General features: G+C 52.4%; 1 protein-coding gene across 1 annotated transcript in view; it reads left to right on the top strand.

Annotated features, from left to right (window-relative positions):
- Window positions 1-22,500, top strand: part of CCDC88C (coiled-coil domain containing 88C) — a 128,369-nt gene that overhangs the window by 32,151 nt on the left and 73,718 nt on the right. The window contains 1 exon segment of the mRNA XM_053889704.1: window positions 20,818-20,887. Within this exon segment, the coding sequence (XP_053745679.1) occupies window positions 20,818-20,887 (70 nt within the window).

The following is a 22,500-nucleotide window of genomic DNA, read 5'->3' as shown; positions in this document are numbered from 1 at the left end:
TCTGCCATGGAGGGAGGAGGAGGAGGACAGTGCTGTTCCCTGCATGGCTTCATCTTACACATGAAGAAACCGAGGCCCCGAGAAGGTGTGATGAGCTCTGTGTTTAACGGTGAGCCTGGAACTAGAACCCAAGGCTGCTGTGAACCTCAGCTCTGTGCTCTTTCTGCTGCTCGGACATGGAAGAACCTATCCTAGCTGGAGAGGCCAGACGTGCAGATGTGAAACAGGAGAAGATAGCAGACTAACCCTGATGAAATGGGCTGTTAAGAAAATACACTGAAAAAAGGAATCAGAAAGGAGACCCGGGGGTGGGCTTGGACCAGACAGGGGAGTGAGCTGGGTCTTGTAGGAGAGGCCTGATTGGGACGAAGGCAATTAATTGTGCAGTCGCCTCTGCGAGGCAAAGCCTGCCACCTGGGGCAGAAAGTACAGAAGCTGCAGCCTTCCTCTTGATGTGTCAGGCTTTTTTTTTTTTTTTTTTTTTAACGTTTATTTATTTTTGAGACAGAGAGAGACAGAGCATGAACGGGGGAGGGTCAGAGAGAGGGAGACACAGAATCTGAAACAGGCTCCAGGCTCTGAGCTGTCAGCACAGAGCCCGACGCAGGGCTCGAACTCACGGACCGCGAGATCATGACTTGAGCCGAAGTCGGCCACTTAACCGACTGAGCCACCCAGGCGCCCCGATGTGTCAGGCTTTAAAGCCTTGACCTTTCGGGGCTCTTTGCCACCTACTTTCTGGAGCTATCTCTGCTGGAGGCCAAGGCAGCAGGATGGGAGCCGGATCGGCACTCAGCTGCGGCGCTGAGCCTGGCGCACCGCTTGCTCGATGGGGCGGGCTCCGACTTGGAGCCTGTGCTTTACAGGCATGGCTCAGGGACCTACCTTCCTGGTCACAGTCCTTACCGTCTCAGAGAATGAGAGACCTTGGGGGGGGGGGGAGGTGCACCCAGACTTGATTTTTCTGGATGTGAGAGAAAATGCTGTGCCTGTCTAGTCTGGAGGTGTCTGAGAATGAGGTGTTTGTCCAGATTCGGGGACCCTTAATCTTGTCCCGGGGGTGGAAGATAGAGCATCTTCCTGGCCTCAGAAGATCCTGTGTCCCAAGGTTGAGAATGAGAGGTGGATCAACCTCGAGTCCCCCAGCTGCCCTTCTGGCTGCAAATGGGGTGTCCAGAGGGGCGCCCCCCCCCAACCTCTCTGTTAACCATTTAACTGGATGCCAAGGTGAGTCCTCTTTTTGCCCAGCCTGTCCCTCCCCCGACCCCCGGGGTAGAGCTGGATGTCTGTCCATCTTCAGCCCCCCTCCTGCTCTCCACTGGCCTCGTCCTGCGGGGGAGAATCGGGGGTCTGACTGTCCTCGGCGCCCTCCAGGTCAACCTCCTGAGACCCCCTGATTGGTCCGAGGACAGGATGTCTTCACTGCTGCCCCTGCACCTGCCTCAGTTTCTCTGTCTCCCCGCTGCAGCCCCGCGGAGCTGTGCTCGCTCAAGCCTTGCATGGCCTGCACTGTGCTCCAAGGCCCCATGCCTGGCCGTGTAGCCATCCCTCAAGTGCGCACAGCCCCAGCTCCAGGGCACCAACCTCGCTGCCGCCTCTTGCTCCGCTGCCCCCAGCCCGGGCCTCCCTGAGTCTGGACACCCCATCAGATAAAGACTCCCCGTGTTTATCCTTCTCCCAGTTCAATAAAAGAGTTTTTTATTCTGGGGGGGGAAAAAAAGCCTTGACCTTCAGTAGCAGGAGGAATGTGTAACTTCATGGGCATAGAGAAATGCGGAGAAGATAAAACCCTAGACCCAAAAGATTGTTTCCGTGTTGACCAGCTGGTTTGCCGCACCTGCTGTGTCTCCGGGACCTGGGCTCTGGTGTTTTTGAGACTTGGGGTCCCTCCTCTCCATGAGACCCCTCTGGTAATGTGCAACGGGTCTGGTGGGTCACAGTCCCCCTTCCTGGGATAGGCGGGGATGGGAGACTCAAACTCCCCACAGAGAAAGCCCTTAAACCTTTAACTTCTCCCCATGTTACTACACCTTTCCATGTCCTCAGCCCCCCAATCTCACATGCTCCTTAGTCAGTGGTTAGAGTCATGGAAGAAACAAATCTGCATGGGGCGTGCACATGGGGAAACCCCTCCCTAGAGCATACTGCAGGTCTCACGTGAAACCTGTATCCACGTTCTCCCTGCTCCTTCCCCCCTCCTCCCCCCCTCCTCCCGCCTCCCCTCTCTCTCACTTCCTGGCTGGACTCCAGAAACATACAGTGCTTCATTTTAAGAAGCACGTAGGAAAAAGATAATAGCATGTAATTGTGGTTATGTAAGAAAATGCCAGTGTTCTTTAGAGAAACATTCTGATGGAGGGCTGAGATGATGTGATGCTGGAGGTTGTGTGAAAATAATTTTATAGCAAAGGGAAAAATGACATATGAAGCTGATCTTGCTGGCTGCTGGGTACATAGGGCTTATTGTACTGTTTTTGTCTCCTTTTATCTACTTTTGAAAATTTGCACAATAACCATGTTGTAAAAGTGTATATATAATAGGATTCTTCTGGAAACTTTTTGGCTTGCATGTAATTTTGGGTGCATTAAACTGGTCTGCCCGCTTTGAGAGGCATGTCTGATGCCACACTGGCACTTTGCTCTTATGTCCTTGCTTCTGCTGCATGTTGAAGCAGGTGTGCTTCCCTGTGTAATGCTTTCCAAAAAGTTGCAGAACAGTTAACCACCCCAAGATGACCAGAATTCTATCCATAGCATTTGACAAAGATTTTTTGGGTGGTCTTGTATAAATAGCAATGAGAGTTTTGTTTCTATTGGACAAGTATTTATTGAGCATCTATGTGTGAAGACAAAACAAACGTGAGGAAATGACTTTGGCGGGGTGCTGCTAGTGTCAGGACGACAACTTGAAGCTGGAAGGTGAGTCCTCGTGGCATAGCATGGAGGTCCTTTCTAATAGTGGGTTTGTCCAGTCCCCACCATCTCATCTCGTTCTGATGTCCCACGGCACTTATATTCAACCCCAGACCCTTTGGCCTTCACTCACATGTTTGCAGGGTGGACCCTTTCTCCAGTAACTAAACTACTGACGAAGAAGACTCAGTTTTTTATGTGTTGATTTCAGGCAGGCCCACTGGAAATGACTGGAAGTGGGAACAAATGAGGCACTCCAGTGGAGGGCCCAGGCACCAGTGTAGGTACCTGACCTGGCCATGGAAAGCCATCACTGTCACTTGTCCCTGGAGCCAAGAATGAGAGCGGGAGCAGGGATGGAGTAGAAGGAGGCAAGCTCAAGGAGCCAATACTTATGTGGCCCCATCTGCCACCTCATCTGGTGGGCTTGCATTGAGGCAGTTTAAGAGTCAAGGGCAGTGGATGACAGAGTGAGAAAATGCCGGCCATCGAAGACCAGTCAGACTTGGCAACAGCTCATCCCTGGCCCTGGGTGACAAAGGTAGGATCCTATACAGACTGGCTTGGCATGTCTGTGTTTCAGCCCTTGACCCTGAACTTGATCCTGTTGAGGTGTCTTAGATGTAATCCTTGCCCTTCCAGCCTTTTCCCTCTGGCGGGAGTTGGCCTGTCAAGTGGGGAGGTCTTTGTGGTTGGGAACACGGGATTTTAGAGTCCGGCTGCTGATGGGTCAGGACCTGGCTCTTGCACGCAGTAGGTGGTGGTGCTGGGTCAGTGTTTGCTCCCAGTCTGACATGAGGCAACTGGGAGAGAACTGGTGAACTCTTGTTGTGTGGCCAGTGTTGGCTGTTCTGTTTCTCATCCTCTGCTGGAGGGAGTGCAGATTGGTGCAGTTACTTTGGAAAACAGACTGGCATTAATGGCAAAAGTTCAGCATCCGCATACCTGATGGCCCAGCTCATTTTACGCCTAGGTGTATACCCAAGAAAGTCTCTGGCGCGTGAACTCTGGGAGACTTGTACAAGGATATTCACAGCATTTCTGTTCACAACAGCAAAAACCTGGAAACAGCCCAGATGCCCATCAGTAGGGGAACGGATGAATACACGGAGATGTGACCACACAATGGAATATTATACAGCTGTCCAAACAAATTAACTGCAGCAACGTGCAGTGATGTAGATGAATTTTAGCAATATCATAAATACTAGGTGAAAAGAGCATATGCTCTCAAAGATTACATACACCATCATTCCTTTTCTTCTAAAGTTAAAAAGCAACGAAATGTGCTTTTTAGGAATATTTACAGATGAAGTAAAGCTGTAAAAAAGAGAGCAAGGGAATGTGCACTTGTGATCCAAGATGGTGATATCTTGGATAGAAGGCGGGGTGGAGGTGGGATGGGGGAACCATCTGGTTAGATGGAGGTTATTGTCAAGATCATAGCCTGTGTTTGGGGTGGTGGGTTTGCAGGTGGTTATTACGTTGTAAAAAGTAACTGAAAGAAAGCGAGCCATGTGTGACCACAGATGAGTGTCATGAGCCAAGGATTATGTTTAATAATTAACCTAGTTCTGTGCCTGTTAGGTCCAGCTTGCCCCCCCCCATCCCCCACTGCCAAGTTAGTTTTAGCAAAGGCTGTGATGGCCCAGTGTTCACAGGGAGGGGGGGAGCGATCTGCTTTTCCAGAGCTGCCTTCCCCCTGCCTCTCTCTTGCCCCCCTTGCAGTTCAGGCCTCCCTCTTCCACTAATGCCCGCTGGCTGTAGCAACCTCCACGGCCCATGGCTCTGTTCTGCCTTAACCACTTGTTTCCTGTGTGTCAAAGTGTCTTGTTATAGGTGGCCTCACCCACTAATCATCTCCACATGTGTGTATATTTCTAACGAGACGGTAATTTCCATGAGGCCAGAGGTCGTGTTTTATCACCTGTCTTATGTGGCAGATTATCCCCCAGCTCCTGTCCACTCTCCCCCTTCTTCCTTAATAAAAGAAGCCCCAGCCTCCCCTCCAGCCAGGCATGGCTCTGGGGTCAGGATTGAGTGCCACTTCTGGGAAGCCCTCCTTGAACGAGGGGGCAGCATGCCTTTCTCAGAAGCTCCCTCCTGCCCATTGCCTGGAATGCTTCGCAGTGCCCAGGTCCCTGACACCTAGGGCGTCACTGTTTTCAGGTCTTCATTACTCCCAGATGACTGTAATTCTCAGGGATCTGTCATGTAACCGCCCCCAGCTCCATGGTTTCTAGCACCGCAAGGTGCATAATGACTACCGAGAGTCCTGTGGATTCTAAAAGGTCAGCAGGATCTCACATTGGCGTCAGGATTCCAAGGAATTGGCGTTGGGTCCCACACTCCACTCACCCGCAGGTAACCTGGGCATCACCTAACTCCTCTGAACTCCGCTGGCTCATGGAGTTAGGATGGTTCCTGTGGATGCCAGAGTTAATCAGCACCCGTAGACATGTGCTGTAATTTTCACAGCAGCCCCACGAGCTCAGGGACTCCACTGTGGAGGCATAACGTCACCTCTCGGCCTGCCCTCCGTGGCGACCCCACTTCCCAGCAGTGGATTTAGGGGCCCCTTGACACACCTGTGCCTGTCGAAGGTGCTCTGTTCCCTGCCTGCTGGTGCCAGCCCTCAGCAGCCACCGTGAGCCCTCTACTCTTTAGAGGAAGCTCTGGGTGGGTGGTGTGAGATGAGATGAGCTTGCTTTTTCACGTGGGGGTGCTTTGTCATGGCTTCTGTTTCTCTTTATTTTTCTGGCTGAAAGCAAAGACCAGTGTCTTAGACACGGGGTGAGAGCCCCTCTGTGCAGAGGGAGGTGGTGGCGATGCTAATGGAGGGGTGGCGCATGTGTGCATGAAGCTGCAGCCAGAGTAGCTGGCCAGCCTGCCTGCCTGGAGCAGTTCTGTTCCAGGCCCAACGTCTGGCCTCGTTTTCCTGGGTCTTAATGGCCAGGCGAGTGCAGTGTCACTGTTGGAGCAAAGGCCTTTCCTACCGCTGCAGGCCGGGGCTGTACCTGGGCAGTCTGCCGAGAGATGGGCCTATCCTGTGGCTCAACCCGTGGTCTTCCCTCGGGCCTGTGGTCCTGGCTGGGAGCGCACAGTGCGTCCCACTTCCTGCATCTTTCCTCTCTGCTTCCGGATGGGAGATGGAATTTATGATGACCAGCTGCTGGCTTTGCAGTATTCCATCTCTCCTGTACGTTCTTTCAGGAAGCGTTTACTTGGAGCTTTCCCTGTGCCCGCCCACAGCGCCGTTGCTGACTGAGCTCACTCGTGAGGGTGGTTGATAAATGCCCGTCTCCACCAGGAGTGTGTGTTCACTCACCATCATCACGTCCCCGACCCGAGTACACTGCCTGGAATAGACCTAGGCTCAGTAAATGCTCATTCAGTGAATTAGCTAATGAATGTAAAAGTGAGGCAGTCCACGAGTGTGCAAGGCACAGAGGACCATGAGTGCATTCTGGAAGACAGATGCACTCCCCAAAAGCCAGGTGTAAAACAGACACCTGCCCCACTCAGCCCACGACAGCATGTACACACTTGGACCAGAGCGAGATGTTCTACACACACACACACACACACACACACACACACACACACACACACACACACAGTAGGTGCTCAGTTCATGTGCACAGATGGCATCTTTTCTCATCTTTTGGCTTGGGCTGGAGGAGTCCACCTGCCATGGGGTGGGATGGGCACAAACCGTCACCCTGCTGGATTTGAGCTTAGGAACAGGTGGCCAGGATGCCTTTATTTGTTTGAAGTGTGGGTTCTCAGCTGGGCTGCCTCGTGGCCAGGTGCTGGGGTGGGTCTGCATGCCTTAGTTTTCCCACCCACGCCCCCCCCCCCCCACAATGTTCCTGGATTCTGGTGGTCCTCACACCCACCTTACCCACATCTGAAAGGAAGCCTCCCTTTTCTTTTTTAAAAGGAAAAGAAAGGTGGTTGCTTTGTTTTGTTTTTGTCTTCGGGTCAGATCCTCACCCAGAAAGGCCCAGTTGGTCTAATTGAAGGCCATTGTTTCTGCCTCTGTCCTTTAGGGACCCACAGTCGGGCTGTTCACATAGAACGCATGCCAGCCTAGCTCATCCGATAGAACACTGAGTGAACCCCTCCTCGTACCACACCCTGGGCAGCTGCAGGGAGGAAGATGGTCCAGATCCCCACCTTGGGGACCCCACAGCCTGGTATGGAGGCTTCGCAAGTGAAGATGGTTTAGCAGAGGGAGCTCAGTCTGCAGCTTTATAATGAGTGACAGAGAAATGCTGGTCCCTTCCTCTTGTCTCCGCAGCATTTTATACCACAAGCGTGTTACAGCATGTTATTACACCAGGCTCTACCAGGGAGTGCCCCCGTGTCTTAATTCCTAGCTCAGGCTGACCTCACTGATCGACCGTGGCACTCTCTAACTCCGAGCCCTGGCCTCAGAATCCTTCTCAACACAGCGCTCCAGATAGCCACCACTAGTCACCTGTGCCTGGTGTCCAAGGCTCAAAAGCTTTAGAACCCCTGTGTCCTGGTGAGTTGCTCATGTGACATTCCTGTGCTGCCTCAGGCTTCAGAATGGGGAGTCTGACCCCGGGAGTCCACTGCGGGCACTGCTGGGAATGGCATCACAGGTTAGGGTGGACCCCTGCCAGCGTGCTTCACCCTCCGTGGGACTGCACGGTGTGTTCCAGCCACAAGACTTGCCCTCTTGCAAGACTTGCCTGTGGCTGGAATTCTCTTATTCCACGTGTCCATCTGGCTCACACCCTCTCTCCACTCATGTTTGTTCAACTATCACTTCATGGAAGGGCTTTCCTTTGGCTGCGTGTCTGTAATTTCTTTTTCTGTCACTCCGAATGGTCTTACCTTGCTGATTTTTCTTCTCCACACTTAGTATTTCTTGGCACGTGCTTATAATATACTTATTTACCTCTTGATTGCCCTCATTGACTGCAGCATCCCCAGCAATCAGAAATATTTGATCGGGGTACCTGGGTGGTTCAATCAATGGTTCAATCAATTAAGTGTCTGACTCTTGATTTTGACTCAGGTCATGATCTCACAGGTTAGGATTCTCTCCTTGCCCTGCCGCCTCCTCCCCTGCTCACACTATCTCTCACAAATAAATAAACTTAAAATATTTGTTGATTAAACAGATCCTGTGTTGGCAAAGAGCCAGCCAGTGGACCTGGGATACCGCCTGCCGGTTAGGACTGGCTTACTGTTCAAAAGCCAGTGTTGCTTGCACTCTGCAAGAAGGGCGAAGATGTAGTCAGTGACCTGAGGTTCTGAGGCCTCTGTTCTCACCAGACCCTTCCTCCTGTGGTCAGTGGGTTTGGGTCAGCCAGCAGCTGGTGACCATCTGTGGGCAGCACGTGCAGAGGCCTGGGGTGGTGGAGGGGACAGTTCAGAGATGAGCACCTTACAGCACCCCAAGACCCTGAGGTTCCCAGTCACATCGAACTGACTATAGGGGTGCACGCCCTGGGGCTCAGGGACACAGAGGAGGAAGTGATGATGTCCAACCAAGGAATTTGGGTAGAGGATGGCACTGGAGGTGAGTGTTGCAGAGTGGGGGAGATTGCATCAGGTGTTGGGGGGAGGGGGCGTGCATTGAGCCACCACCAAGCCCTTGCCCAGCTGCCTTGAAGCTGATACCATCTGTTGAGATTTTCGCTTCCTGACGAAATGTTACTCATTACAAACTCATTTCTTAACCTTCCTCCTCCCCAGTTTTTCAACTGTGTCCTGAGTTGCCCTCCCCCAGTTTCCTGCTATAGAATACATTTTTGGTGATAGGAAAATAAGAACCTTTCAGAGTTCCTTACTCTCTAGATGAAGTCTGGCCATGAGTGGCAACCTCCCTTAACGATGCGAAGTGACCAGTGTTTATAAGATTTGTTTGCTTACACCATCTGTTTCTCTGTTTCTTTGCTGTTGTGGTGGTTGTTCCCAGGTGGGTTATTTGTATGATGGGGAAGGCCTCTGATGATCAGACGGATGTAGCAACTGCTACTGTTTTTGGAAGATTAATTTTTAGAAATGTTCTGCTTTTAGTAAAACGGGCTAAGTATGCTCCCCCCCCCCCCCCGCCCTTAGGTCACTTAACATGGATTTGAGGATTAGTTTTCAGAAATCCTGAGGAGTAAATGTGTTCTCCCCGTTTTACTTTTCTAATAACGTAGAGTTATTCTAGTCAGGTTCCCTCCAAATGCAAGGATCCTGGCATTTTTGACCCAGTATATCATTTTGTCAATGTGTCTCATTTAATTCACAGAAATCCCTCCTCTTGGAGCCAAAAGTCACCTCTTTGTAACTTGTACGTCTGTTTCATCTGCAGCTTTCTGGGCGAGGGAGGCAGTAGTACAGGCCTACCTAGCTCACTTCCTGCTGTGGAGAGTTTGCATTTCCACCTTTGCCGGTCTCTGTCTCGGAGGTGCAAATTCTGTCATTTTGCCTGAGGCAGGCATCACTAATCAACCAAGCAACCCGCCCCCCCCCCCCATGCCCAGGCATCACTAATCAACCAGGCATCTCTCTCCCCATCCCCCAGGCATCTCTCTCCCCATCCCCCAGGAATCACTAATGTACCAAGCACCCCCTCTCCCTATACCCCCTCCCCTATAGCCTAGGCCTGCCCTGAGAGTTCTCAGCATAGCACCTGCCAGGCCTTGAGGGTTGAAACCTCTGCCAGCCTTTGCAGTGCCTATCATCGTGTGTGCTTTTCCTCCAGCGACTGGAGGGAAGAGAGAAGTGAGAGCAAGGGAGTAGAGGTGTCCAGGTGTTCCTATTCAGTCCTTTCTGAAGGAGCCAGAGCAGTAGAGAGGAAAAAGGGGTGGAGAGGATTTCTCCATTCCCGAGGACCTCCAGGGTGAACTCCCACACCCACCTCACTGTGGCTGTCTTCACTTCTGGTCTCTGCAGGCCTCCTACATGTGTGCATCCTAGAACTGTTCTAAAGCGGGACCCTTGAAGCAGGAGGCAGGCATGTGTTCTCCCTAAGAGTGTCTGGGGCCTCATTACGTGCCAGGTGCTGTGCTCAGTCTCCTGTGGGTTAGGTGTGATGCCCCCCCTGCCCGCCCAGCCACCTGGCAGGAGTTGGAGCTGAGTCCCAGCGGCAAGAGGCTGCTGGTGGGCCTGGTTTGGGGACTCCAGAGCCACTGCTGCCACCGCAGAGCTGAGTACGGAGTGCATGCTGGGGGCCCCAACTCCCTGAACAGGGGTTCTGCTGCTTCATCCTGGACCGGGCCAGGAGGTGGGATTCCAGTGCCCGTGTTGGACACAGGAAGTGGGGGTGGGGTGCCTTTTGCTTCTTCCTTTGCCTTTGTTGCCTCCTTTCCCTGCCATCAGCATGATCTGCTAGGCATGTGACATGCCTGGGGGGCACCTGTGCCTCTCTGTTCCATCGTAGCTCAGTGCTGCCTCTTCCTGAAAGCCTTTCTGGGTGACCCTCTCCCGTGTGCTCCTCAGTTGAGATGCCTCTCATCTCCGCTGTTAGGGTGCCAAACTTGCCAGCAGGTCGGCCCCCTGCCAGGCGGCAGGCTCTTCAAGGACAGAGCCCGGCCCCATGCGCACACACCCTGGGCACCCTCACTGCTCTTGCACGTTTTGTTGAGCTTGTCTTTCTGTGTATTGTAGATTTGAGGACAGAAGTCATCTCTGTGTAACTCCCCTCCCCCCACCACACACACACCAGCACACCACCTGACACCTGTTAGGTACCCGGAAATACAGTGGTGTCCAAAAGAGAGTGATCGGCTGTCCTTCTATTCCCCCTGCCCTGGGGAGATGGGTGTGGAGGCCTGGCTGACTTGGATGCGTTGGTGCCTTGGGTCCTGCGACGCTCACGCTCTGGGTTGGTCTTCCCTCCCTGCCTTTCCCTGCCCTCACAGGTCCCAGCAGGCTGCCACCTGCTGCTGGAGGCTTCCAAGCACTCTGTCCCCTCCTGCTCAGACTTGTACCCTGGGAGCGAGGGAGCTGGTACAGCACTGTCAGGAACGGGTGAGGGCTGCTAGGGTGTGGCCCCTGCTCCAGCCCTGCCTGGGCTGAGTGATGGATGCAGCAGAATGGGATACAGTGGATGCGTAGACACCCAGCAACTTGCTGGGACAGGGGAGGGCCGCACCCCTCCCGCTAAGCTCTGTAGGCGTGCCCAGGGCAGACGGTGCCTGGGAAATCAGCCTAGGGCCCCCAGCTGCTGGGGGTGTAGGGGAGCAGTTTGGGTCCCGTGGACTGGTGGTGTTGGTGGCTCTTCTAGCCTCCCTCCCTTACACACATACCCACGCACACCCACACTACACCCTGGCCAATAGGTGGTCTGCCTCTGAGCCCCACACCGTCCTTGCCTGCTGATCAACAGAAATGTAGACTCTTCCAAGAAGCTGGGACACAGGGATTCTCCAACTGCTGGTCCACAGCTGTAAGATCCCTCACTGCCATGAAGTAGGGTTTCTTGTGTCAGCCCCAAGCACTGATGCTGTTGATGTTGCTGAGGAGAGGACAGGGCGGCCCTGAACCACTCTGGGCATTGAGTGTGAGGACAGGACCACCCCTCCCTCCCCCGAGCCCCTCCTGGAGCATGGTCCTGGGTGTAGGAGGCACCCAGTAGACACTGATGAATGAACTGCTCTCCTTGCCATGGTAGAAAGAGCTCCGGGGTGGAGGCAGAGGAGACCTGGCTTTCTAGACCCAGGTGTGATGCTGCCCACCGCCCCACCCTGTGATTTTCCTCTCTGGGTCTCAGTTTCCCTGCTCTGTAGGTAATCTGGAAGCCTCTTGCAGTCTTAAAAGCTAGTTCTCACCAGCCCCTTGATGCTGGCCGGGATCTGTCAGCAAGTTTGCATGTCCGTCTGTTGGTCCATCTGGAGCCCTGTGCCCCTCCCCCAGCACCTGTGGCTGCTGATGGCTTTGCTGCAGAAGTTCTCCCCTAGAGCCCAACCTTGGCTGCTGGTGACAGGCTTGTGTTTACCATGTAAAGTGGCTCTCGAAACACCATTTATGGGCAGAAATTCTTCTCAGAGGAGCTGAACGCAGTGCCCTGCCCATGCTTCCGGGGCTACCCCACCACCTTTTTTTGGTCCATGGGCTCAGAACAGGCACTTACCAGCATCAGATAAGACGGCTCCTGCTGCAGAGCAACCCCAGGCGTCATACCAGCCCTAAAGGGAAGGTGACAAACGTCTGTGGGGACATTTGAGCATCCTGCAGTCCCGTCCCTTGTTGGGTTTCCCCTGGGTTCTTCCGGGACACATGGGCACTTGCCTGTTTTCAGAGTTGGCAGTCCTGAGTTAGTGACCTGATAAAACTGTGATGTGCTCCTCTATGCCAGCACGCTGTCTCCTTTCCCAATTCCCCTCCCCCAACTTCTGAAGGAGCCAGACATCCCTTTAGAGGTGGTCCTAGTCCTGTTACAGATGAGGGTGTGGCTCAGAGAGGGACTGTGGCTTTCCTGAGGTCACACAGCACATAGCTTCTGCCCTCATGCAGTGGTGATTGAGTTTCCAGGGGCTCCTTCCCACAGGTCTCCTCCTCCTCCTCTATCGAAGGAAATACTGTTTTCCTTTCTGCGAACAAAGAATGGTGTTGTTTGTTTTTGTGAACAGCCACGAGGGCAAGCAGCTACAAAGCGTTCAGGGGCAGGCGGTTCTTTCACGACGTGATAACCACGGATGGCCCAGGTTGGTGGCTTTACATCGCTGGGTCCTGAGATGCAGCGTGGCCTAGTTAGGGGAGCCAGTACTCTTGGGCTTGTGTGGATCCGGACTGGTTTCAGGCCCTGGGGACCCCAGGATTAATTGAAAGGAGTTGGAACAGATGGATTGAATCTATCAGCAGCTTTACGTGACAGCCTCTTAACATAAAAGCACTTCATTACCCACTCATTTTGCCAGGGCTCACTGCCCCAGTGAGAGGGAAGGCGGCCGGAGCCAGAGCCCCTTGTCCAGATGGAATTACAAGCACGTGGCCCCATGGGCTCAGGCTTTGAACAGGCGGCCGAGGATAAATCATCAGGCTTACGTCTCCTCCCAGCAGCTACGTTAGAAACTCGTGCTCTTGGCTGTGGTATCCCAGAAAGTGGGCTGTGGCACCTGGCTTTGGAGTCTAGTCCCTGTTGCTCTCAGATTGGGTGATATCATGGGAGGCGTGATCTGTCGGGGTGAGGCCAGCAGACTGTCGGTACCAGGCATCACCATGGAAGGTATGAGGCAAGCCTCACCCGTAGAGAGTGCTCTAGTGTGAGCCACGGGGAAGCTGGCGTGGTATGGGGGAGAGCTCGCCACGCAGACTGCCAGTCTTGGCCCTTGCTCTGGACCCCACGTGAAGCCCTGTTACCTGCCCTGTGCTGTGGTTCCCTCAGATGGGAAATTCTAGTAATTCTTGTCCTGAGCACCTCTTGTGAATATTGGGAGAAGGAAAGAGATGGGGCACTTTCTGTGGTTGGGTGTATGTTTGGCAAGGTCAGGCAGGGTTTCTGGCACTTTCTGTTTTGACTGAGGAGTCCTGAAGGGCGTTAAGGAACCCCTCTTGGCCAGATGCGGGTGGGAGGTTTCAAGGTGTGGTATGGAGGACTGCTAATTGATGACATGAGCACAGACTGTGTGGTGTGTGTGCAGAGGACCCCTGGAGCCAGTCCCTGGCTCTGTAGGTCTCTCTGCGGTGCTCTGTGAGTGTCTCATTGTCGGGTGCCCAGAGGCATCCCACCCGTGTGAACCCCAGCTAAATGCTCTGCACTTCCTGGATGTGTTCTTGCTGTGGGGTTTAGACATGTCACCTCTTCTAGGGCACTGGAATAGACCCTGAGAACATCAGAATTCAGGTGATACCTTTCCTGTCTGAGTCATTTCTGTAGTGTTGGAATTTTTAAATACCCTTGTTCTGCTTCTCTTTGCTCATAAAATGATCGTATTTGGGAATTAACAATCAGAAAGCATGGTGTACCCAAACCAGCATTACAAATTGATGAGGAGATGTTTTAACTTTTGCCTACATCTGCAGGCTGTTGAATCTTAAGGCATGTGGCAGCCGATTTTGCCAAGATTCCAGGCAAAGACAGTTGAGTTACTTCCATCATGGTGGTGGAGCAAAGCAGATGGTTTTTAGGACTTGGTTCCCCGGTTAGTGTGAGAGAGAGAGGACACCTCTCCCAAGAGGATAATTTTTTTTCATCTTAATATAAATGTTGAGGAATATTTTCTGATCAGTCTGATTTTCTGTCAGCTGTCACTATTAGCAGCTTTTTGCTGCCTTTGGGGAGTTGATGAAGAAGGCAGAATGTGAAAAGGCCACAGAAGAGGGCAAATGAAGCCTTAAGAATTCAGGGGAAAGAAAATCGTATGTGATTAAGGGCATCAGTGGTAGCTGCATAGAGGAGGTGATGATTTCTGTGAGTTTCGGAGGATAAATAGGATTCTGACTGGTAGTAATTGAGGCTAGGGGTATGTGAGGAAGATTGTGCCCCAGGAGGAACTGCAGAGTATGTACAGTACAGGGTAACCAAAGGCTTGGCTTGTTGGCCACATTTAACAGTTAATATATTTTTGGGCTTTCTCCCCCGCCTGTGGAACTCCTAAGCATTCTCCGTAGCCCAGCTCAGAAGCCGCCTCCTCTGGGAAGCCTTCCCGGACTTGGTTGTGCTGTGCTGCTCTGACTGACACCTGTCCTTTTGCGCTGTGATTTTCTGCCTCTCTGCCTTTCCATTCAGGCTGAGAGTTCCCCACTCACAGCACGGTGCTCAGTATGTATCTTTGGAATATCTGAACCCCAGTTCTAAAGGGGTGCTGGGTGTATGCTCAAAGCTGATAACACGCGTGTCTGATTTTCAGTATTGGCTCTGAGAACGTGGACAGGTCCACAACAACACCCTGTTTCTTTAGCCGTGTGGAAGGCATCTTTTGCTGTCTGGACTGGCCAGACCTCCTTGGTAATGATCTGGATGCCTCTGCTCGGTGATTGTCTTAATTTTGCTGGGATTTCCCCTCGTTTACTCAGCATCCTCTCCCATTTAAACCCCTCGGAGGGGGAGGGGGTGGTGTCACTCATGGGCCTGAAAACTTGGCTTTTAGTAGCATTTATTTGGTCTTCCTGGCACCATATCAAGCCATAAAATTCAGTTTGATTCTGGGGGAGAGAAAAAATTATTTCAGCAGCTTCATGAAATCCCTGTTCTTTTTTTAAAAAAATTTGTTAATGTTTATTTTTTACGGGGGGGGGGGGCATGAGTGGGGGAGGGGCAGAGAGAGAGGGAGACACAGAATCCAAAGCAGGCTTCAGACTCTGAGCTGTCAGCACAGAGCCTGATGTCGGGCTTGAACTCACAGACCATGAGATCATGACCTGAGCTGAAGTTGGACACTCAACTAACTGAGCCGGGTACCCAGGCGCCCCAATGAAATCCTTGTTCTTAATCCTGTAGTCCCACTACACACGTGTGTTTCTACCCCAGAACTTCTCCAGGACCTCGCATTTCTTCCACCAGGGGAGAAAATGACCTTTCTCTTTGAGCGGGCACAGAGGTCCAGATGGGACCTGGCAGGCTTGTAAGCCTTTTCAGTGAGGCCTCTGCATTGCCTCGGGTGGTAGATGGAACTTTTCTGGGACCCCTAACCTGAACCTTCAAGGGGCTGATGCTCTAGAGCCCACCCCTTCCCCAGGCCTATAAGTCAGCCCTGTCCCCATCCCTGGCCAGGTCGCCTGGGTCCTGCTGGCTGGTGTCTGCTCTTCCCAGCTGGGGGGGGGGGGGGGGGGGGGGGGGGGCGTGTTTTAAAACATGGGAATCCATTTCATTCATCTTGGATACCTGATGAGTTGTCTCAAAGGAGGTCATTTTTGTGAACCTGTCCTTTCATGGCTTACTATCTGATGAATAGATGCTGCGGACTGTATGTGTGAGAAGCCATGTCGGTTAAAATACCATAGATATGAGCACATTACAGGCCCTTTAGAAAATACTGGAAAACTTGCTCTTGTTCTGACAATACGAGTGAAGAATGTGGTGTCATTCTGGTACATTCCCTTTGAGGGTTTCTTTTTCTTTTTTCAACACCAGTACTGCACATAGAATTGTGTGTCCTTCTATTCACTGAGGCATCTTGTGTTCTAACCAGGACCACCTACCCATCGGTAGCCTCAGTGTCGAAGTGCTACTCCCGTATCACACCGACTCCCCCTGCCCACACCATACTTCCTTTCATTTGTATGTTGAGGTTTTGGTAGGGGTGTGTTAGGGTCTCCGTTTAATACTCTGCTGTTGACAGTTGTGCAGTAGACAGTTTACCAAGAGTTTGGGGTACGTGCACTTATTCCCAGAGGTAAGTTTGCAGGGACCTGAGCTGAGTCCCCTGTTCCTAAGCCAAGGGTGGGGTCCTGGGAGAAAGCCCAGGCTCACCTGGGGGCTTCCGGGACATTCAGCTGCGTGAACATGGTTGTGTGGGTGCAGTGTGCATAAGTCCTGAATGGGGACTGGCCAACGTGGAATTAGGGGCCCCAGCTCCCACAGAACCTAACAGTTTAATCGAGTGACTGGACAGACGCAGAAATTGAGCCGCATCTGCAAGCCCCTGGGAGCTGAGGGTGGGGAGGTGCATGAGGAGGAGGGTTACATCAGGCCCTGGGCCAGAGGAGGTGGATTGAGGCAACCAGGGGTGCTTGGGTCCATCCCGGGTCCCTCCCAGCCCCTGCTGTGCTGCCCCAGGCCTCCCACTCCCCCTCGCTGTGTCCTCCTGCCTCTAGCAGGACAACCCTGTCCGTAGAGCAGTGACGGAAACTTCCAGATCTTTTCATCCTAAGACTTTGCCCTGCTGACACCCACCAAGTGCAGGCGTTCAGGACACTTTGCAGCCTCCCTGGGAGGAGTGAGGTTGGAGGGAGCTTGGGGGGGGGGATGGCCGGTGACAGTAGGGAGTGACGAGGGTGCAGCGTGACACTGTGGAGCCAGCCCGAATTGCCACCTGGGCCCCGAGGTGGACTCACAGACCAGCAGGACCAGTGTTTGGCCACGGGCAGTGAAGCCGTGCCCCTGGGTGCTGCAGTGTGGTCCACAGTGGCTGCTCGCTTAGTTGTGCATTGTGTGTGTATCCAGGTGCCTCTGGAATCTGTTCATCCCCATCCTCCCATCGTCCTTCCTGTCACTACCAGCACCCCATTAACTGGAGCCCAGAATGGGGCTCCCACGTCCCCGTGGTTTCCCCCCACTGAGTACATTTGTACTTGTCAGGAGAGGTTTCTGATGGGAAGGAAGCCTTTTCCTTGCACTCAGCTTCCTGGTTCTGTTCTTAGAACTTCTCCCCACCGGTGACTTCTGAGAGCCAGGCCACGGGCCCTGGGTCACCTCCGGTGGCCGCTGCCGCTGGAATCCGGAAGCTGGAATCCGAGGGTGGGTGAGTCTCTAGGCTTGTTGACAGACACCATGTGCAAACACAGATGCAGCCCCCAACCCCCAGCAACTGGGGTGACAGACGCTTCCAGGAGAGTGTCCCCTCCCCGTCCCATTCTCCCCTAGCCTGTAGGGCTCACAGCCCTGGGAGGAGCTTCGGAATTAGGATGAGATTCTCGCTCCTGGACTGACAGCCTCGCTGGTTGGTGTCCCCTAGGTTCTGTCCCCTTTTTACATTACAGAGCACTTGCCCCGCCTCTGCTGCCCACGACACCCACCCTCCTTTCGTCCCTTCTTGTGACTTTTCCTTGAATTTGTTTACAGCAGTTCCCCATGGGATCCTTCCAGGACACAATTAGGGCAGCTTCATTTATGAAAAGGAGCATCTGGGGTCCCCCTTGCATCTTCTATTAGGATCTGGGAACAAACTTAGAGGGGGAATGGGGAGGAGAAGGAAGAGGGACAGAATCTACCCTGGATCTCGGTATTTAACCCTTACCCCACCCCAGTCCCTCCAAAGGGTGGGGTCTCAGGAAGGCTGCACCCTGACCCTGACTCTTCCCTCCTGCCCATCAGGCCACACGGATGGGGTGACCAGACAGAGGCTGCCCTTGTCGTTCATCATTTGCCTCGGGATGTGGCAGTGGCCTTTGCTTCTGCTTTTTGCAAAGGCCTGGCTGGTGCCAGGAGGGCTTGCTGGCACATTTGAGGGCTGCTCAGAGCACACCACTGGGCTAGTGTTCTCCGTCCTGGCTCTTGCCCACCCCACGCAGCCAGCCAGGGTGTGACCAGGTGCCTGCTGAGCCGGCCAGTGTCAGCTGCGGCCTCCACAGTGGCTTTCTGTTCTGAGTACCAGGCGGGAGGGTCTCCTCGTCAGCAACCACCTCACGTCCCCACTAGATGGAGGGCCTGGCCTGTCGCCTTGGAGGCCCTGCCACCCCGGCTTTCCTCAGGGACTGATCTCTGCCGAGTCCCCTTGTCACTGGTGTCGGGGAGTGTGACAGCTGCTGGCCACATGGGGCTGTTGGGGCCTCCAGATGTGGCTAGTGTGACTGAGGAAGTGAAAGTTTAATTAAATTTAAAAACTGATACTTGATTCAGTTATTTAGGAAAACTTTTTAAAGTGTGTTTGGAACATCTTGGGGTGTGTGAAACTACTTTTGCAGATCAAGTGTTTCCAGTGAGAATTTAGCATCCGAATTGAGATGGACTTTGAGACCAGAGACTATAGTATGAAAAGAGAATGTAAAGTATCTCATTCATGATTTTATGTTAATTATGTGGTGGAATAATATTTTGGATATATATTGTCTTAAGGCATTATTAGGATATTTTCATATAAATACACCTTTTTAAAAAATCTTTTTTTAAGACGGTTACTAGAACATTTGAAGTTAATTTGTGTCTCGCGCTGTATTTCTCTGACCTTGCTGCTTCTATCTTGAAGCCTGCTTTTGCTGAAAATGTGATTGGTAGTCCTTGGCGGGGGTGGGGTGCGGGTGGGGAGATGGTTAATGTCTCAGGAGTGCTTTGGGCCCCAGGATTCGATCTTGGGAGACCCACAGTGTGTTTTGAAAGGAACAAATAAAAGATATCTTCTGTTCCTAAAACATTACTTCTTGATTGCACAAATGACCTATTTCTTGTGGGAAAATTAGTACTGATTAGACAAAGTTAAACATGCTGCTTTGGAAGGGGAGTATGTGGGTGTTCTAGCAATATTTCCGAGCAATGCTCCCAGCAGTCTTCTGCTGAGCTCATCATTAGCATAGAAATACCACTTTGCGTCATTTCAGAGTCCTTCAAGATGCTTTCATGTTCTGTATCTCTTATAAACGTAAGCACCCCGATAATAGCGTTAGCACTCCGGACTCCTGGACGGTGGCAGGGCGAAACCAGCCAAGACTCCAAAAGGGACTATAGCTGGTTGGACAGTGATAACAAGTAAATCCGCCGGAAGTTGGGCTGCGCACTTGAGTTTACCGTTGGGGCAGAGCAGGGACTCCGCGCCAGAATGGGCTAATCTGGCCTGGAGTCCTTCCTTTTGCTGGATGAGCAAGCTGGAAAGTGGATTTTGCTGATTTTACTGTTGATGTGTGTTTTGCCCCAGGGTGGGACTGTGGAATCCTTTGGGGTGAGTGCATTCAATTAAGAGACCGTGTGTGTGTGTGTGTGTGTGTGTGTGTGTGTGTGTGTGTGTGTGGACTTCTTTCAAGCCCTGAAGGTGGGCTGAGGCTGCTACATGGTTCACACTTCTGTCCAGCACAGGTATTTACAACTAAGACGTGTTTGAGAAAACATGAGGATCTCTGATGTGGTGACCTGTGACCCCATCATTGAGTGGGGGAGGGGCCTGGTGTGTTTGGGTCCACATCCACTCCCCCCAAGTTCTGGTGTGGACAGGAGCCATAGAAACAGTGAGGGGGAGATAAAATCACTTTATATGTTTTTTGAAGGTGTTGGCCTCTTCAGGCATGCCTGCCAAGGCTCTCACTCTAATCTGATGATTTGGACATCATTCTGGGGTGTTCAGCTGGACCCTGTGGGATTAGGGCATTGTGTGATTGTCCCTCTTGTCTCCATCAGTGCTAGCTGGCAGTATACAGAATACAGAGACCCTCGTGTTGTGCAATAGAGTGACTCTGGAAAAAAAGCTGTCTCACTGGAAACATTTTTAAAAAGGCCTAAGAGGAGCTTTGTTGGTGAAGTTTCTGTAGTGACCACTTTTGTAAGACCAAGAATACCTAAGAAACCTATCCCCTTACTGGTCTTCTGTAAAATTAGACTTTTATCTTCTGATTTGTGAAGAACCAGGTACATCTGGGCGGGGGAGGCAGACCTGCCCTGAGAAGTGTTTTGGGCAACATGAGCAGTGGGTCGGAGCCGGCACACTCCCAGGGGGAGCTTGTTAAAGACCCCAGACACGGGGCCATGACTGATGGCTGGTGCCTGGGCCTCCTTTCAAAGCCCCTTGGTGTGAGGGCCAGAAGGCGGCTCATTTCCGCGCGCTGCCTCTAACGGTGCAGATTAGCTGTGATTTATCCCCTCTCCCAGGGAAGCCAGTGTCGTAAAGGAGAGAAGTCTCCTCATTTACAGCTTGTACCAAAGGCCTGCTGAATGCTAGGATCCTGAATCATCAGGTCGTGGGGACTCAGAAGCATCTCTGTAATCTTTACTCTGTACTTTTTTTTAATTGCATGAGCAGACCATAAAATAAAAATAAAGACATCTCTTAAAAAGAAGCCTACACCTAATCCTCTATCCTAGCATGTAGTAGATCTTTTTCCCGAGGTTTCTGTACATATGCAAGCATGACTTTTATTTGTTCATGAGCAAGGCTGAAGTATAATTAACTTTGACTTTTCACGTTTATTTGTATTGTAAATATTCCTTCCTATTCTATAGGATCCTTCATAGTTACCATCCAACGGCTGCACGTTTTGTCCAGTGACTTGATAAACTGTAATTTTCTTAATCATTCTTTACTTTTGTTTCCTGTTCTTAACGGTATCTTTTCCCCTTTGTTTCTGTAGGAAGTTCTCCAGCAGCTGATCGTAATGAATTTGCCCAATGTTTTGATGATTGGCAAAGACCCGCTGTCTGGTGAGTGGAAGCTGCCCCCTGCGGTGCCCGGGCAGTGCCATCGGCTCTGAGCAGCTGCTGGAGACAGAGCTCTGGCTGCCGGCTCAGAGCCACCACAGTGACAACACGTGATCATTTTGGTGCGATTTTAAAGGGTGGTTTATTACTCTGAGGCATTAAGCCAAGAGCACGTTTTCTTCCCCCCTTAAGAATGAGCCCTCCCAACCCCTCATATGCAAGTGTGGAGGCAGGCGAGGCCACTGCTTTGTCAGGCTTAGGCGCCTGAGCCATAGGCCAGACTTGCTGGGGGTCTCTCCTTAGTAAATGTGGAAGCCACACCGTCATGGTATTGTGGTATCTATTGGCAAGAAAGTTAAGAACCTTTTGAGCGAACGGATGTCCCTTCCGCTGGATTGTACTACACTTTGATTCACACTGTGGTGTATCTCTCCAGCATGTCCTGTTTTGTATCTGTTTTCATACCTCCCACATGTCTGTGGAGCCCGAGAGGGCAAGGTTTCTAAGTCCCAGGCTTGGACACTCGGTGTGCCTTTGAAAGACTGAATGAAATGTCCTCCATTGCAGAAAATCAGAGCTTAATTCATACCTGCCCAGCTAACTCACCGGGAGAGTTAAACAGGCTGATGGATTTCTTCCCTGCCACAGTTGTGTGCCTTGACCTGCACCCATGGCTCATGGACATCAGCTCGCCGGCCCCAGGGACAGTGCACTAGCTGGCTGGGACTCGTTCCAGCGGACACTTGGCTAGCGTAGGTCTCTGGCCTCCTAGAAACAGGTGAGGGTCCAGGAATGCAGGAAGGACCCCACACAGTAGAGGCTTCTACAGAAGGAACCGAAGCTTTCCTCTGCAGCATCTCCTCTCACCCTGCTCCCACTGGAGTCTGGCCGTCCTTGCTCCTGCCTGTATGACATTAGCTAAAGTTGCCTGCAGACTGAAGGAAGAGTACACCGAGTGACCAGCCCAGGACACTTCTTGTAGAGAAGTTGTATTTTAGCGCCGTGGCCCTTGGCTGCAGCAGCATCTGGGGGCACCAGGTCGGGGGCAGCTGAGCATCAGATCACTTTGCTCCTGGCGAGTGTCCTCCTGGGCCCCAGCTGGGTGGTGCATGTGCCTTTTCTCCACATGACCTCCCATAGTCTTTAGCACAGCTGGCCATGAGCACTCACGGCCTTGCATGATGGCTTTGCAGAGGCCACCCAGGCCCACCGGGTGGCTCCTGGCAGCGAACGCCCTTACCCACTGGGTGTGTCGGTAACCGGGGCCTTTGGTTCACTTTGCCCCCAGCTCTGCCTTTGGGCCGTTCATGTTTTGGTTTGATTTCCTGGTTCCCCCACACAGAGGATGCCAGCCACAGCCCCGGGCCCCAGGGACAGTCGGCGCTCTCGTATTTCTGTAGTAACGTCAGGAAAGTGGGGGTCTCCTTCGCCGAGCAGAACTGTCCTGACGTATTCGGGGACCGGTCTTACAAGGGAAGAGAGATGCCTGTGGGAGGCTGGCCGTGCAAGCTTCGTTCTGCTCTGGAGGCGGCCACGTAAGGCGAAGAGGCGGGCGGGGGAGCAGGAAAGAAGGATACTCCCTCCTTGAGCCCTTGGTGAGCCTGCCGTGTGCTGGG

This window comes from Panthera pardus, unplaced genomic scaffold, assembly GCF_024362965.1.
Source record: "Panthera pardus isolate Hobbes unplaced genomic scaffold, ASM2436296v1 HiC_scaffold_24, whole genome shotgun sequence".
NCBI lineage: Eukaryota > Metazoa > Chordata > Mammalia > Carnivora > Felidae > Panthera > Panthera pardus.
Note: the sequence above shows the minus strand (reverse complement) of the source record. Positions and strands in the feature narration are given on the sequence as shown.